The following is a 16,521-nucleotide window of genomic DNA, read 5'->3' as shown; positions in this document are numbered from 1 at the left end:
AAGAGCGGACTCACATCCTGCCTGCCCCTTGACTGACCCATTTCCCTTCCCCACCATGCCCTCCCAATCAGCCTGGGTCTTTTCACACCCTCCACCACTGACAAGCTTCCTCAGGTAAACTCCACATAAGTGCCCTCTCCCCCAGGGACCTGGGAGAGGGCAGAAAACATTCTTCACGCCTTCTGCCACATCCCAAGACCCAGCCTTTCACCTTCAAAAGCCCCCTGCCAGAAGGAGGGGATATGGGAGGCAATAACTAAGCTCTGTGGGTTCCCCACAATCCCACAGCATGCTATGCCACCCAGCCTGCTGGAGAGGCTGGAACCGCCCTGCAGGCTTAAGAGAATGTAAAGCAATTAAAAAGCAAGGAGTTGAGAAGATCCCCTAGAGAATACCCAATCCAGTATTCTTGGCTGGAGAATTCCATGGACAGAGGACCATGGTGGGCTACAGTCCATGGGTCACAAAGAGTCGGACATGACTGAGCAACTAACACACTTTTCTCTAGCTCTGACTAAAAATCAGAAATCAGCATTAAAAAGAAAACCACATAGCTATTCAGGTTAAAAACAGTCATGGAAACCACCCTTGGGAGAGAGCAGAGTGGACCAAGAAAGAGCAGGCCATGATGGGGACCCGGCTGAGCCATGACTCAGAGCAGCCTGCTCAGCAGGGAAGGGCAAGGCAGAAACTTCCATGTGGGCCATGGGTGGCTGTCACCCTGGGTGAGCAACACCATGGAGTCTCTCCAGGTCTTACTCACTGTCTGTGTGCCACCCCATACTACTGGGACACAACAGATCTGCCCACTGCAGGGGCAACATAAAGACCAGATCACAACAACACCTGCCGCAGAATCCTGGCTCACACCATCGGTAGCCTGCTCTCTTCCTTCCCCAGCTCTGGACACCTAAGGCCAATACCTTCTTTCAGAGGCAGTTTCTTTGCTCACTGGGTTCAGGATCCTCCTCGCCTACCACCTGTTCCAACCCCTAGGTCCATTTGTTAACACTTCCCTGTCTTGATCCTGTAGCCCAGCGGTTCTCAGTGGGCTGGGGTGGGGGTAGGGTGAAATGTTACTAGCATCCAGAGAGCAGAAGACAGGGATGCTGGCTTCCCACAACCACAAAGAATCATTTCAACCAAAATGTCACTAGTACTGAGGTTGAAAACTTCCAGTTTAAAGGCAGGAAACATGTATTGAACATGTCATACGCCAGGCATTGCTCTGAATGTTTTGAAGTTCTTTGAACTTCTCCCTTCCATGACAGTTGCAGAGGAATAGGCCACAAAGTAAGCCCATCACCCAATTTCCAGTCATCACTTAGCAATCTGGGGTGTCCAATGGTTGCCTCCACTATTTTAAACACATTATCCAAGGCCAATGTCTTTCTGTACTTCAGTTTTCTCATCTGTAAAATGTAGGTTACTAAACTTACCTCCAGTCACTGGTCTAGAATGGGTTCCCAGTAAATCTTAGTCTCCTAGTCTCTTCCTTCATGTCTGAGTTCCAAATTGTTTCAGGGAATAAACAGGTAGACACACACACACATTTCCACTTGGGCACCTACCTGCTTATGTTTTTAGTCCCCAGAAAATCTGAATGAATGAGTGAATAAACAAATGAACCCTCAAAGTCAGAATGGCCTCTCTTTGCTGGAACTCCAGAAACAGTTTTTCATACTTGGTTTCTCTCACTTCTTATTTAGGTTTTCTATTATCATTGGTTATGTAAAGTCTGTCTGCCCCACTTGGAACTCGTTGAGATAAAATGTTCTGCCCACTACCCCAGCCAGTACCCTACCATTGAGACATCAATCAACCCTGGATGAATGAATACGTGATGGGCGGATATCACAGCTCACGTGACTTTTGTTTAACAGGCCATTTATGTTGCCTGTTTATAGTTAACATTGTCACTCCCTGATATTTCACCTGAACTCACCTTATAAGCCCAATTTCCAGGCATTCTTCTTTATAAATTTGTGAGCAACTAATGTTACTGTTACAAACTACAGATAGCTCTACACAAGGGGCCAAAAGAATAAGGAAGCATCCTTTTAGAGTGGCCTCTTGTGAGGCCGCCATATTCCTTGAACAAATGGGCCCCGAGTCCAGGGAACAAGGATGCACTCAAACGCCTAAGTGGGCATTCACTCCCAGCAGCTGGCAGAGCCTCACCATTAAGTAAATCCTAACAATTCAGCCTTTCAGCCACCAATCTAATAGGCTTTTCTTGGCACAGGAAACTCTGGCTTGGCCAAACACTCATTTTCACATCTTAAATCAGTACGTGTCAGAACTGAGCGGAGGCTCAGACCTGCTGTACGTCTTGCCTTCTGCAGCAAGCTCATCTTGGAATGGAACTCACACACTCATTCAGACTCCTTCCCCCATAAAGATCTGTAATAAAAATCAATGATTTGTTCATCGGATCAAATTCCTAGTCTCTTATTCAGCTGCTTAAGACAGTTTTTTTCATTTAAAAGCAGCTAGAAAAATGAAATTGACTTTTCAGGAAGCTACAGTACACCCCATTAAAACATGAATCTGTGTGCAGGCATACCTCAGGTTCTTAATAATGCCAAGATGACTGTCCCCCTGAGCATTTCTGAGCAGCCCTCCCTCCGTTGTTGTGCAGCTTTTAGCTGTTCTGGCTTCCCCGAAAGCATGTCTTCCCATCTTGATATGAGCTCCTCCCTCCCTCTTCCCAGAGACTCTGGGTGCACTTTGGCAATGGCATCCCATAAGCCCCATCTCTAGCAGCCCACCCTCAAATGCATGGCTAAATTCCTGGATAACTTGTTTCTCAGGAGTTCTGAGAATCACTGACCACACCACAGGGCAGACCAGCGAGGGAGCCCAGCACATAAACTGAGTCCTGGGTCTGAGCCAGCTGAAACAGACAGCCAAGACGGAGCGCACAAATGACATCAAACTTGGTAGAATGAGCCCACTCTGTGGGCTGAGCCAAAGACAGAGGAGCAGAGAAGGCAGGAGGATGGAATTGAGGAGAAGAGGGAAGTAACCCCCACCCCGCCCCAGGTGGCCAGGCCAGAAGCTGGGTGATGTTGAGGAACTAACAGAAAAAGGCAGGCCCCTGAGACCCAGAAGCCCATTCAGTCCCTCCTATTCTTAGTAAACAGCCACCCTTTCTTCAGCACTTTCTATGTTCCTGCTACTCGGTCAAGTACCTTACACACATCACATATATCTTCACAACTACCTTCTGAGGCAGATATGATTATTATACCAGTTTCACAGATACGAAAATGGAGTCTCACAGTAGTCAATTGCCTTCCCCAAAGCTAGTGCTTTGTTGAGTCAGCAATGTGGGTCAAAAGCTCTGATCTATATTATCATTTCCGAATATGCACCTTCATAGCTTCCCTGGTGGCTCAGACAGTAAAGAATCTGCTGTAGTGCGGGAGACCCAGGTTCAATTCCTGGGTTGGGAAGATCCCAACTGCAGTATTCTTGCCTGGAGAATTCCACGGACAGAGGAACCTGGTGGGCTACAGTCCATGGGGTCGCAAAGGGTTGGACAGACTGAGAGACTAACACTTTCGAGGCAGATAAACAAGGCCTCCTGTGCAGATAGCTGAATCCCACCCAATGTAAGACACACAAAAAGTCAATTTGTGAAACGCCCAATTCATAGGGAGAGCCAAGAATCACAGGGACAAGCCAAGTACAAAAAAAGACAAAGTGCCCAGTTATTTACCACAAATTAAGGATATAGAAGATAAGAAAGAGAACCAGCAGGACAAGCCTGGACAGGCTCCACAGAAGGCTGCAGGCCACCATCGGCCAGCTCACTTTGCATTTGCTTTTTAGTTCTCCAGGTTAAAACTTCTCTCTGATGCAGGTAATTTTTTTTTTAATTAAAAAAAAACATGTTTTTATTGCCCGCCCAGCATGGGCCAGAGTGGAGGTGGCTCAGGGTCGGCAGGCAAGGGCACTGGCCTTCACGGGCCTGCATCCTCCTCCGCATCCTCCTCCGGGCAGGCTAGGTGCACTCACCAGCCAGTCAGGACCCAGCCCCCGCAGGGCTGCGGGCAAAAGGCAGGCTGCGCAATGACTGTGAGCCCCTCCCCATGGGCACCTGGGTTCTAAATGAAATTAAAGGGCACACTGGGCCTTGGGGAAGGAGCACCGGAGACTCAAGAATGTTGGGAGTATGGACCCAGCAGGACTCTGGATCCTGCTCCACTGTTTCTCCATCTGACTTTGTCCAGTGGATGCAAAATTTAAAAAAAAAAAAAAAAACTTTTTTTTTTTTTAATTATATGCCTCAAAGAATGTTGCTTCTGAAGATAAGGCCTACAAAGGATGGTCCATCTTAACTGGTACTGTTCATAAAACTGGATATATTCATTCAGTGCCCCAACCATGTTTAGCAAAACCAAGGGATCTGATGTTTCTATTCCACAGCTAAGCTTACCTTGCCTGTCCCCAACTGCATTTGCCAAGTTCTCCTATCTCTGTGTCAGGAGAGGGGTGGGGAGGAAAGCAAAATGATAAAGCTTCATCCTGGAAAATATTCCACTTGTTCAAATTCACTTTCTCTGCCAAACAATTGAATCAGCTGCCTGAAGCTGGTGAGGAGGCACATCTGACAGGTGTCCAAACTTCACAGTACTAAAAGGGTCACTGTGACTATCTCCTCTCTATTCCAAAGGCAGTGTGAATTACATGGCAAAGAAGTGCCTAGAACAGGGTCTCAAGCACTCTTTTTATAGATTTTTCATCAAATGGGATGACACGTGAGGAGTCCACTCTGATTGTACAATGTGGAAAAAGAGACATTAGGAGGAGAACAAGAGCAGAGTTGCCTTAGGTCAGGCAGGCCTTGTCCTGAGCACATGGTGCCACTGCAATTATGGTCTGAAAAGAGGTGTAAGCTGGCCAGGGAAGGGGAAGGAAATAAACCTACTGTTATCCAAAGAAAGGGGAGCTCCTGAGGACATTTTGGTGGAAATTTCTGGCACTACGAACAGCAGTTCACGTGCTGATTCTCAACATCGAGTGGCAAAAACAACACTGAGAAAGACAACTTTCTATATCCACATCTAAGGTATATAGCAGAAACCCTGGCAGGCTCTGGTTTCAGTTAACTGATTTATGTGGCAGTAAAATAGTATTTTTAAGATAACAAATAACCTACTAATGTTTTTTTGACTTAGCAAATTTCTAAGAACAGTTCCTCTGGGTATCAGGTGCAATTCAGCATTTACAACTTCAGCAGTTAGCTGTGAAAAGTCTATTCTCTACAGTATCCATACACCAGCAGGGCCAATGGCTTGGTTTTTTTAAAGGGAAGCAGTCTATTATATAATATTAGACTCAAAAGGTTGCAGCTTTTCAACACTCTTTCAGAGACACATATTTCTGCTGCTCACCCATAAACCACAGATGGCAAAAAAAAAAAAAAAGAAAGAAAGAAAGAAAGCTTTAAAGGAGGCAAAACAATTTAGAAAAACTTCTCAAAGTGGGGTGGAAACATCAGAGCAGAATCAGCACAACTACTGATCTCTTCTCCCCCAAGCCACTCCTTCCATGTGCCTACGTATCCCTGACACAATTCTGTCCCATCACCTGAGCTGAGTCTTATCTACCCTCCCACACATATAGCCTAGTCTAAGACAGCATTATGGGTTGCTAGGCAGACACAGAGACAGGCAGTTCCGAGGGAAATCTGACCCTCTTCATGGTGGGGCCAAAAAAGGTACTGATTACCTCTTCTATGGAAAATTCTACACTGGGAGGTAGACAAGAATATGGTGGACTGAAGTAAGGTCTCAAAAATCCTGACAATTTTTACGAGTTAAAAAGGGAAGGGGTGCGTGGTTCTGAAGGTAGAAAACAATGAGTAAGGGAAAAATGGAAATTAGCTCATTACTTATAAGTGAAAATTTACTATATCAACTGTCCTGAGATATTTAAAAACCAGTCCCACTCATCACATGATATCTGAGTAGGAATAATCAAAACAGTTTTGACTGAAAATGTGCCCTGCAAAAGTTCACACACAGAGCCAAATTTTCCAGCTGAAAACCATCAAGCTTATGAATATCAGCACCATCAACATAAACTTTTCAAACGCCAGTGATCAGCAGTTCACAGCATTCATTTGTTCAAACATTATGTTCTTCGTCCAAAGTTGAAAGTGTTTTTAAAAGGGGGAAAAAACCAACTTTCTCCCCTCCTCCTTCCCCTCTTGATGTCTCTGAACATAACATTATATTACTGAATAAAATTTCTCAAGCTCACAATCGAAATGTCGACAGGTAGGACACAAGGGAAAGACTCAGGGTCATTTCTCAGAGGTAAGCAACATTATACTTAAATGATCACACTGTGGTCTGTAAGCCACACGAGCGCTTAACGTCACCTCCGAAAGACAGGAACGATAAACAAGAGTCACTAAGGGTCACACCTGTCAGCTATCACAAGAGATTAGTTACCAGCACATGACTGGTTTTGTTTTGTTTTGAACTAGGATTGAAAATGAGACCAATGATTTTAGGTTATGGGTTTGGGCAAGCTCCGGGAGTTGGTGATAGATAGGGAAGCCTGGCATGCTGCAGTCCATGGGGTTGCAAAGGGTCAGACAGGACGAGCAACTGAACTGAACTGAACAGAACATTGAACCTGGAACGGGGATGTGGCACTTTCTATTTTACCTAAGAAAGATGTACTAGTTAGACAGTTATTTTTAAACCTATTTTTGTTAGATGATGTAGAAAAACCAAAGATCAATCGCTTTTTCCTCTACTCTCTCCTAACTGGATATTTAAAGGAATTCATTTAAAATATTAACAAAGTAATAATTGCATTTATTATAAAAAATTATACTACCATATAATCTCCTTCAAGGCTGAGAGATGATGCATTCTGTTGTGATAACTTACCACAACAAACCAACGCAAAACAATCAGCTGTCACTTTCCACATAAAGATTTAAACAATCATACCCCAACCTTAAACCAGACAGACTAGTGATGCTTAATGAACTGAGAAGCTGTCACTTACAGGGTGGCCTATTAGGTAGAGCCACAACTCTCATATACTCCAAGACTCAAAGGTTAAATAATAATGAAAGTGTTCTGTGAACTTTCCAAAAAGCTAAATTATTAACTTTGAGACTTGGGTAAAACTACAGCAGGTTCAAGCACCATTCATAACCATGGGGCACAAGCCCTTTGGAAAAGGCAAGGATGTCACATATTTTGTCAAGTACCCATGAGTGTTCTGAATGCCAAGGGGTTCACACCCTCTGCATGGGGTGAAATGAAAACCCACCATGAAATGGTTACTGGTTACTCCTGACCATCCTGTCCAAGCAGGTATTAAGATAGATGGGCATTAGATGGCTACCTAAACCACTTCTCTTAAATATCAATGTTTCCTGGCTTCCAAAAAAAAGATAATTGCCAAATCCTAAGTAGTATGAAGAATATAATGAAAACAGTCCTGCTCAGGAATCTAGGTCCATCTCTTGCTACCTACCAACCATCCACCTCAAGAAAGCTACTGGACCTAAGGTCTGACAGGAAGAAACAAGAAGAAAGGACTCACTGACTGCTCAGCTTCTTCTAAGGTCTAATTGTCCAAGGGTCTTGGGCTTCCCTTCACCAACAAAAAGCATCACTACGAACAAAGCTAGTGGAGGTGATGGAATTCCAGTTGAGCTATTTGAAATCCTGGAAGACGATGCTGTGAAAGTGCTGCACTCAAAATGTCAGTAAATTTGGAAAACTCAGCAGTGGCCCCAGGACTGGAAAACGTCAGTTTTCATTCCAATCCCAAAGAAAGGCAATGCCAAAAAATGCTCAAACTACCGCACAACTGCACTCATCGCACACGCTAGCAAAGTAACGCTCAAAATTCTCCAAGCCAGGCTTCAGCAATACGTGAACCATGAACTTCCTGATGTTCAAGCTGGTTTTAGAAAAGGCAGAGGAACCAGAGATCAAATTGCCAACATCCTCTGGATCATGGAAAAAGCAAGAGAGTTCCAGAAAAACATCTATTTCTGCTTTATTGACTATGCCAAAGCCTTTGACTGTGTGGATCACAATAAACTGTGGAAAATTCTGGAAGAGATGGGAATACCAGACCACCTGACCTGCCTCTTGAGAAACCTATATGCAGGTCAGGAAGCAACAGTTAGAACTGGACATGGAACAACAGACTGGTTCCAAAGAGGAAAAGGAGTACATCAAGGCTGTATATTGTTACCCTGCTTATTTAACTTCTATGCAGAGTACATCATGAGAAACGCTGGGTTGGAAGAAGCACAAGCTGGAATCAAGATCGCGAGGAGAAATATCAATAACCTCAGATATGCAGATGACACCACCCTTATGGCAGAAAGTGAAGAGGAACTAAAAAACCTCTTGATGAAAGTGAAAGAGGAGAGTGAAAAAGTTGGCTTAAAGCTCAACATTCAGAAAACAAAGATCATGGCATCTAGTCCCATCACTTCATGGGAAATAGATGGGGAAACAGTGGAAACAGTGTCAGACTTTGTTTTTTTGTGGTCCAAAATCACTGCAGATGGTGATTGCAGCTATGAAATTAAAAGACGCTTACTCCTTGGAAGGAAAGTTATGACCAACCTAGATAGCATATTCAAAAGCAGAGACATTACTTTGCCAACAAAGGTGCGTCTAGTCAAGGCTATGGTTTTGCCAGTGGTCATGTATGGATGTAAAGTTGGACTGTGAAGAAAACTGAGCGCCGAAGAACTGATGCTTTTGAACTGTGGTGTTGGAGAAGACTCTTGAGAGTCCCTTGGACTGCAAGGAGGTCCAACCAGTCCATTCTAAAGGAGATCAGTCCTGGGTGTTCTTTGGAAGGACTGATGCTAAGGCTGAAACTCCAATACTTTGGCTACCTCATGTGAAGAGTTGACTCATTGGAAAAGACTCTGATGCTGGGAGGGATTGGGGGCAGGAGGAGAAGGGGACAACAGAGGATGAGATGGCTGGATGGCATCACTGACTTGATGGACATGAGTTTGGGTGAACTCCGGGAGTTGGTGATGGACAGGGAGGCCTGGCCTGCTGCGGTTCATGGGGTCGCAGAGTCGGACACGACTGAGCAACTGAACTGAACTGAACTCACCAACAAAAGCTCCTCCCCTCCCCTCTACTGGTAGGTAGCTTTCTTTGTCTCCTGTTCAGAAAGAAGTTTTTACACTAAAATCATGCTTTATTTCATGCATATGAAATGCAAGATTAGGTTAGGTTAGGTACACAAAGCTACTGACTAGAATTAAAGGTGAAAGTTCGTAACACATTCCCTGGCAGGGTGTCCCAGAGATCAGACAACACAATCTTGACCTTGAGGTTCACCTCTCATCCCCCTACCACAGCATCTCTCAAGCCTCCCCCCTCCACCCCACTCCTCAATGCGCACACACACACTCACACATCAATGCTCACATACACACACACACACACACACACACACACACACACATTCACACACCAATGCCTCACACACACACACACACACACACACACTCACACACCAGTGCCTCACATACACACACACACAAACACTCACACACCAGTGCCTCAAGGAAATGCACTCTGCACTTCAGAGGTTACAGATTTGCTGGGAGACCAGAGGATATGTCTGACGATGGCACCTCTTCTGACATAACACTGTATTTGCAATTACTGAAATTAATCTGCACATCCATCTCTGTAAGCTTATTGTGTTTTTCACGGCTTTACAGGGGTGAGCCAACGCTATGGGGCTTTTAGGTTCGTAAGCAGCTGGGTGAGACACAAGCCAAGAGTAAAGAGCACAGACAGGCCAAGAAGGCTGCTTCAATGTTCCCTGGCTTCTCCATCAATAAGCGCCTCCATACCCTACATTCCTGGGGTATGCTGGGGTCCAGTGAGCTGAATTTCTGTGTCCCCAGGAGGTCCAGAGGCACATTCTGCATTCCCAGTGCTGGCAAGCAAGCATTCAGCCCAAATGCCACTCAGCACTGTCACCACGCCCTCCCTTCACATTCTAGAAGACTATTATTAGATCTCCCTGAAATGCACAGAATTTTTAAATCCCTGACTGTTATCTCTAATAGGAATATTTGAACTTTATCTCTCTTAAAGCTTGGCTGCCTTTCCCATCAGAGCAAACATCTGAGGGGACAAGAAAGCAGAAATGAATAGAGAACACTCACAATCAGCGAGGTCCTACGGGATGATCTCACTAGTCAACCGCACGAGCCTTGAGCCCCACTTCCAAGGAGAAAACATGCTCGGAGGTCTCTCCTTCCACCCTCACCCCTATCCCCATGAGACTGCCAGTATTCTTAAGACTGATTTCTGCAGTTCACAGTAAATCAACTGAAAGATGTACTCAGACTGTCAGGTTTATTATCAATACAGCTCCTTATGTTGATTAAAATGCTCATGGATTTTATGCCAAAATGAGAATGTTTTAACTTTGAATTATTATCTTCCAGTGACCATCCAAACAAATGTAGAATATGTAAGGTTCCACTGTGTTTTGTTTAAAACTCATCTTGTGCTTAGAAATTTTGGCTGCTGTGAACATTACTGTTCAGCCAGAGAATGCAAAAGCAAAAGCAGCTCTTATTTTGATGAGCTACAGTCTTTAATATCCTAAGTTTATCCCTACCAGTCATCACTTATTGAGGGTCATATACATGTAAATATATATGGGGTGTTCATGATACTTTATGAATATTAATCCATTCATTCATTCAATCAGCAAGCATTTATTGAGCACCTAGTATCACACATCTAATTAGGCAGAAGAGATAAAAAGTGATGAGAAAGTCCAGGGTCACAACCTTGTGACAAGTTGTGGGGAAAGCAGACAATCAAATAAGTAATGAGTATGCACTGTGGTAAATGTTCTAATGAGGAAAAGAGGTTATTAAAAATAATATCTGGGGCAGTGACTACGTATCCGATGTTTACAGCCACTGCCCCCAATTCTCACAACATCCTGCAAAGGTAGGGATCTTCCCACTTTGTGGTATACCAGGCCATCCCATGCTACACACTGCCTCTCCATCGGTGTCGGCATCCGCATCATCGTTTGCATCTCAAATCCCCATTCTGGTCTCAATATTGTACCTGCAGGCCTGCATTAACTTATTCAGGCACTGATCAAATTTTTGCCCGGAATTATAAAGCACATTGTACACCCTGGGGAGAAAAGAGACCAGAACACACTCTAAAGGAACTTTCAAGTTGGCTACATGGAGTAATACAAGAACATTAATAACACAAAGCAAAGATGGAGCATGGACCAGGCAGTCTGTGGTCACAATCAATGGAGTGCTTCAGACAAGCCATTTGGCTTCTGAAAGGGAGAGATCATCGTGGAGAGATTTATTCAGGAGATAGGACCAAGGTCTTAAGATCACATAAGGTCAGACTGGAAGAGAAACAAGGCCAGTCCTTAGGAAGGCAGTGTTCAGAGAGGTGCTCGGAAGGCTCACGGATTAGGCTGAACCAAAGCCAGGGGTGAAACTGGAGCCTGATGGTGGGACAAGCCAGACTTCAGCTGCCCCATGCGCCCGCTGATAAGAGATGCTAAGGCACCTGGGGCATTAAAATGACCCAGTGTAACAGCACATGCAGAAATCCACATTTGTAAGAACTCCTCCCAGAAACCACTACACATGACGGAAGCAGTTCTTCATTCCACCTCCTGGGATAGAGGCTGAGACCCAAAGGACCTCCTGGAGTCAACAGAGGTCACCAAACAATACTCTAATGATGAAGTCTCTTTCACTGCAGGCGCTTGTCTCTGCTTGACTTCAAGGCCAGAGCTGCATTATTCAGAATCAGCGTAGAGAGGCTGAGGGCCATCAGCAGTGGGTCTTCCTCACGGCCCTTTATCTACAGGCCCTTCCCCAAATTGGTAAACAGACACTTAAAAGAATATCGGATTGCAAACCAAGTTATTGGCGTGCCTGGAATACTCACGTCTCAACCAAGTTCTGCCGATGATATCTTTGTTTGTTTAACTCACGACTGCTGATAAAATACTTCTACATGTCTTAGATTACTTGATACTCACAACAGTCATGAAATAAGCACTAGGCCTCTAATTTCATAGATGAAGATCCTGAGGGTCAGGGAGGATAAGTGGCCTAGTCAAAGTTATAAAGCTACTGAACTGTAGAGCCAATTTTGGGTCAGACTATCTGTGCAGTGGTCTGTCTGCTCTGTCACTACTGCAAATGATCATAATACTTTATAAAGTTTTTTAGCGCTGACAAAGAGTTTTTATGGTAGTCCTGGCAGTACACACACTAATATACACAGAGACACACACACTCTCGCCCTTGTACATACAAACTCTGTTTTCATAAACGTAAAGTGACAATAGTAATAATCACAATACTACATTCTACTTGTTAAAAAGCCCGTCTTTCCTCCTCTAGCTATGGACTTTTCTCAGCTCATTTATCAGGTGAAGAAGAAGCAAAGCCACTCAGTCGTGTCCGACTCTGCGAACCCATGGACTATAGCCTATCAGGCTCCTCCGTCCATGGGATTTTCCAGGCAAGAGTACTGGAGTGGGTTGCCATTTCCTTCTCCAGGGGATCTTCCCTACCCAGGGATTGAACCTGGGTCTCCGGCATTGTGGGCAGACACTTTATCCTCTAAGCCACCAGGGAAGCCCTTTACAAGGTGAGTAGCTATTATTTAGATTACTGCTAAAGATACATGGGTGAAGTCTTAAATCCTAGATGTTGGCCTATTTGTAACTCACACTTAGAACAACCTTGCTTATGTGTTAAATATCTGCCCATTTCCATTTTGCAACACTAAGCTCTTGCCTCCACTCCTAATCTCCTCGCAGTGACTCACAGCAGCATCTTTCCCAAATGTCCATCTTATGCCTGCATTTGTTTTCAGGAAGTGGCAATTTCCCAGCAGACATAAAATTCACAGGGCTTGAAAAAAAACTTCAAAAAAAAAACCCCAACTATTTACCACATTTTTAGACAAAAACAAAAGACCTATTAGACAGATGGGCACGTATACTTTTTTTTTCAAAATCCCCAACTCCCAGTTTTTCAGAGCACTTCTTTGAAATTCATAGGTCACACAAATTAAAATTTTCAATAAACAATTTGTCAGTTAGTCTTGCACAGTGGGGAGAAAATTATACACAGAAATGTAGAACGAGCCAGAATCAAAGCCAACTGCTAGTGACAAATGAGCAAACCACTTCCCATAGCAGAGGCAGAGGTCCTGTCATCACACCCACGAAATAAAGGATCACAAACTCCTCCATCAGCCACAGGGAGTCCGCATTTTTTGTTTTTCCTTCTCATTACATATAATTCTATCAAAAGATCTTAATGAAAATAAGGTCAGCATATTTAATCTATAAAGCAGTCATCTCACCTACTTTTAATCATCTCTCTTTATGAGAGAATTTATATAATCAGGCCACACTACACAAACAGAATTTAAATATAGTTTTTCGCCTTTCTCCCCTGCTCCCAAAGGAAATCTCCATGTACCACTCATCTTGCTAAAAGCCACAGGAATAAAGTGACTTAATTCTAGTTAAACCAAGTATTTCAACCACATACTCTTAAACCTTAACCTTAAACATATCCACGAAATGTGATTTTTGAGAGGTTTCCTTCTTATTCATTCAGTAAATCTCCAGTATATAATAAGCTTCCCCTAAGCACAAGCTCCCAGTGATGTTCTTAGTTCATACTAAATGTATACAGAAATATTTTATATAATAACTTTAAAAACATTGCTTTTAGCCTGAACTATTACTTGAACTTGAAAAATATTTTAAACTCAACTTCAGTTCTCATAAGGTAATCTAGGGTGTGGGTGTTTTTGAATTTCCTTTTCATGGGGAAAAAGGAAGCACTGAATCAGACAACAGATGTATATGGAAAAATACATATTTTGATACACATATTAAATAAAGACATACTTTTTGTTTGTTTAAAGATTCTTCTACTTGACTCACAATACAAATAAACCACAGTCAAATTCCTTATGCTGAATTTAAATTAAGGCGTGAAACCTGGGTTTTCTGCTGAAGCCAGACCAGAGCACAACCCACCTTGTCAAATCCCCAGTCAAGAGGAGACCCATCCAGCCCTTCCATGTCCCCAAAGAAATGGTTCTTTGTTCACCTGGAACTGAAAAGCTCCACTTTCAGAATCATAGCTCCTGCAGCAATGGAAGTATGCTTTGAATCCAGATAGCCATATTAGACTCGCCGTCAGGGATTTGTTAAAAATTTAACATCGTGAAAGAAAGCAAAGCAAGCACCCGCTGACACCAACTGGGTAATTAAACTGCTGGTTCAAGGAAGTTTCAAAATCTAAACCCAACATCAACATCTGGCAAGTCTTCATGTGTGACCTACCAATAGTTGTTCATGCATGTTACTCCAAAAATTCATAAAGAGGGAAAGTATTATGCTTTTAAAAGCCTATTAATTGGTGTGTCCTCTCTATCTGAATCACACATAAGCAGCTAACTCCAGTTCCAACTACATAAGCTTTTGCCTCATTGTTTCAGAAGGGCAAAAGCTGACAAGAGTTATTGAAGACAATTAAATCTGTTCTTGTCCAGGGGTCTCGATCAATACACTTCATCATAATCTAACACTGAAATTGCCTCTCCACCCCCAACCCCTTGGATGAGGTAGTTTATTTCTGGTCCCTAGTCCTTGCTGGGTTAGTAACTCTTTTCTCTATAATTTGCACATCTCCTAGAAGGGCGAGGGAGACCTCTGAATTCAAACTCCATTTGTTTACCGCCCCGCTACCCGCAATATTATGCATTCCCACCACCGGAAAGCTTTGAGCTTTCGGCACCCCACCCCACCTGCCCCGTACCTGCCAAGTTCCTCGCCGGTGTCGTAGTAATCATCCACGTTTTCCTGCCTGAACACGGTCATGATAAACTGTCACGCGTCACCAAAGCCCAGCGCACTTCAGCTCCGCTTCCCAAACCATCACCACCTCTCCTGCGCCTCCGTGGGCCCCTCATGCATCAGTCAGCAGTCCTTTAAAACAAAAAAGGCAATATAATAAAATGACAACCCCAAAAGGAAGTACCCTTCCCCTGGGCTAAGTCTAGCTCGCTGAAGACCACCTCTCCGGAGCTGCCCCACCCCGCCGGGTGGAGAGGAGCACTCTTTGTTAAACCCCAACATAGGGATGCCCCCAGCCCAGCATCACTGGCGCACTCGTGTGGCCCGGCACCGCCGCACCCCAAGGTCTGGGTCTCCGAAAGCAAGGCGCGGAGCACCGATCAGCACCCGCTCCGGAAGTCGCTGGCCTCCCGGCCTCCTCTTTCTATGCACACACGCCCACCCAGCTCCCCAGCTCCAGGGGCGCCGCGGAAGAATGAAGCCCTCGCCCGGGCGGAAAGCGCCTGGCTGGAAGCATCCCTCTCCTGCCAGGAGCAGCCGTGCAGCCCCCGCGCCACCTCTCGGTGCCCGCAGTTCCCCGGCCGCCACGGCCACCTTCTCTCCTCCCTCGAGCCAAGCTGTCCCCAGAGGCACATTCCTGGCGACTCCCGCTCCGTTACCCAGCCGACCCGGCGTGCGGCCGCCCGGGGGAGCAAGGGAGGGAAGGGAGCGGCCGAGGGAGGCGCGGCCGCCGGCTCCTTCTTCGCGCCCGGAACACAAAGCGCCCGGCCCGCGCCACCTGTTCCCATCCGGCCCGCGGGGCTGGGGGAACCTCCTGGTGGCGATCCTACTTCTCCCCTCAGTCAAGTTTACCCTGCCTTGGCCTTCCCTGTTGTCTTGGGCGCTGCCCGGGCAAACCTCGTCGTGCCTCGGCCGCGAAAGCCAAAGCAGGCGGCGGGGCTCGGAAGGATCAGAGTCGCTCGCGGCCACTCACCCGGGCGCCCGGGAGCTGCCCGGGTCCTTCCCGGGCGCTGTCGGAGGCCGACGGTAGGCGCCAGCGCCCGAGACGAGCTGGGCGGCGGCGGGAGTGCAAGGAGGCTGAGAGTGGGGGCGCGGATCCCGCGCGTCCGCCCGGCGTCGGCTCGGCCTGCCTCTCCCGCTCCGGCTCCGGAGCAGCCCCGCGGCTCCTAGCCGCCTTCCGGGCTGAGGGCGGCCGACAGACGGCCAATAGGGACCCCGCGGGCGGGCTGGCGACACGGCCCACCCACCTCCGAGCTGCCCGGCCGGGCCGGCGCTGCAGCTGCTGCGCTGCGCTGGCTGCTCCTCCCCGTTCGGCTCTTGGGGCTCGCTGGCGCGCTCTACAGCGCACACCCCCACACCAACCCACTCACCCTACACCCGCGCAGAGAGCGGTCGCGCGCAACGTGGGTGCCCCACCTGTGACACGCGGCTACGCTGCCCTCTTCCGCTAGGATCCAGAGGAATGCAATTCCTTCCTCCTGCAAAGGTGTTTTGAGCCCCCAGCGTGGGCCAGGCACGGTGCTTGGCACCTGAAAATCACAACAGACCATAATAAGTTTTTAAAAATCTCTGGTCTTCTGAAACTTACAT

At 46.0% G+C, this 16,521-nt stretch overlaps 1 protein-coding gene across 5 annotated transcripts in view; it reads right to left on the bottom strand.

Annotated features, from left to right (window-relative positions):
- Nucleotides 1-16,250, bottom strand: part of DAPK1 (death associated protein kinase 1) — a 212,320-nt gene extending 196,070 nt beyond the window's left edge. The window contains exons 1-2 of one of the 5 annotated variants that reach the window (XM_027550169.1): nucleotides 16,179-16,250; nucleotides 14,894-15,063 (exon numbers count right to left, since the gene is read on the bottom strand). In XM_027550169.1, coding sequence (XP_027405970.1) covers nucleotides 14,894-14,955 — 62 coding nt within the window. In that variant the 5' untranslated portion in view covers nucleotides 14,956-15,063; nucleotides 16,179-16,250. Of the gene's footprint in view, nucleotides 1-14,893; nucleotides 15,064-15,270; nucleotides 15,434-15,525; nucleotides 15,603-15,904 lie in introns of those variants that run through there. The other 4 variants (XM_027550170.1, XM_027550166.1, XM_027550168.1 and 1 more) reach the window with 4 other exon arrangements.
- Between the last annotated feature and the right edge of the window lie 271 nt (nucleotides 16,251-16,521).

The sequence above is a fragment of the Bos indicus x Bos taurus genome, chromosome 8 (genome assembly GCF_003369695.1).
Source record: "Bos indicus x Bos taurus breed Angus x Brahman F1 hybrid chromosome 8, Bos_hybrid_MaternalHap_v2.0, whole genome shotgun sequence".
Taxonomy (NCBI): Eukaryota; Metazoa; Chordata; class Mammalia; order Artiodactyla; family Bovidae; genus Bos; species Bos indicus x Bos taurus.
This window is presented reverse-complemented; position numbering and strand designations above follow the sequence as displayed.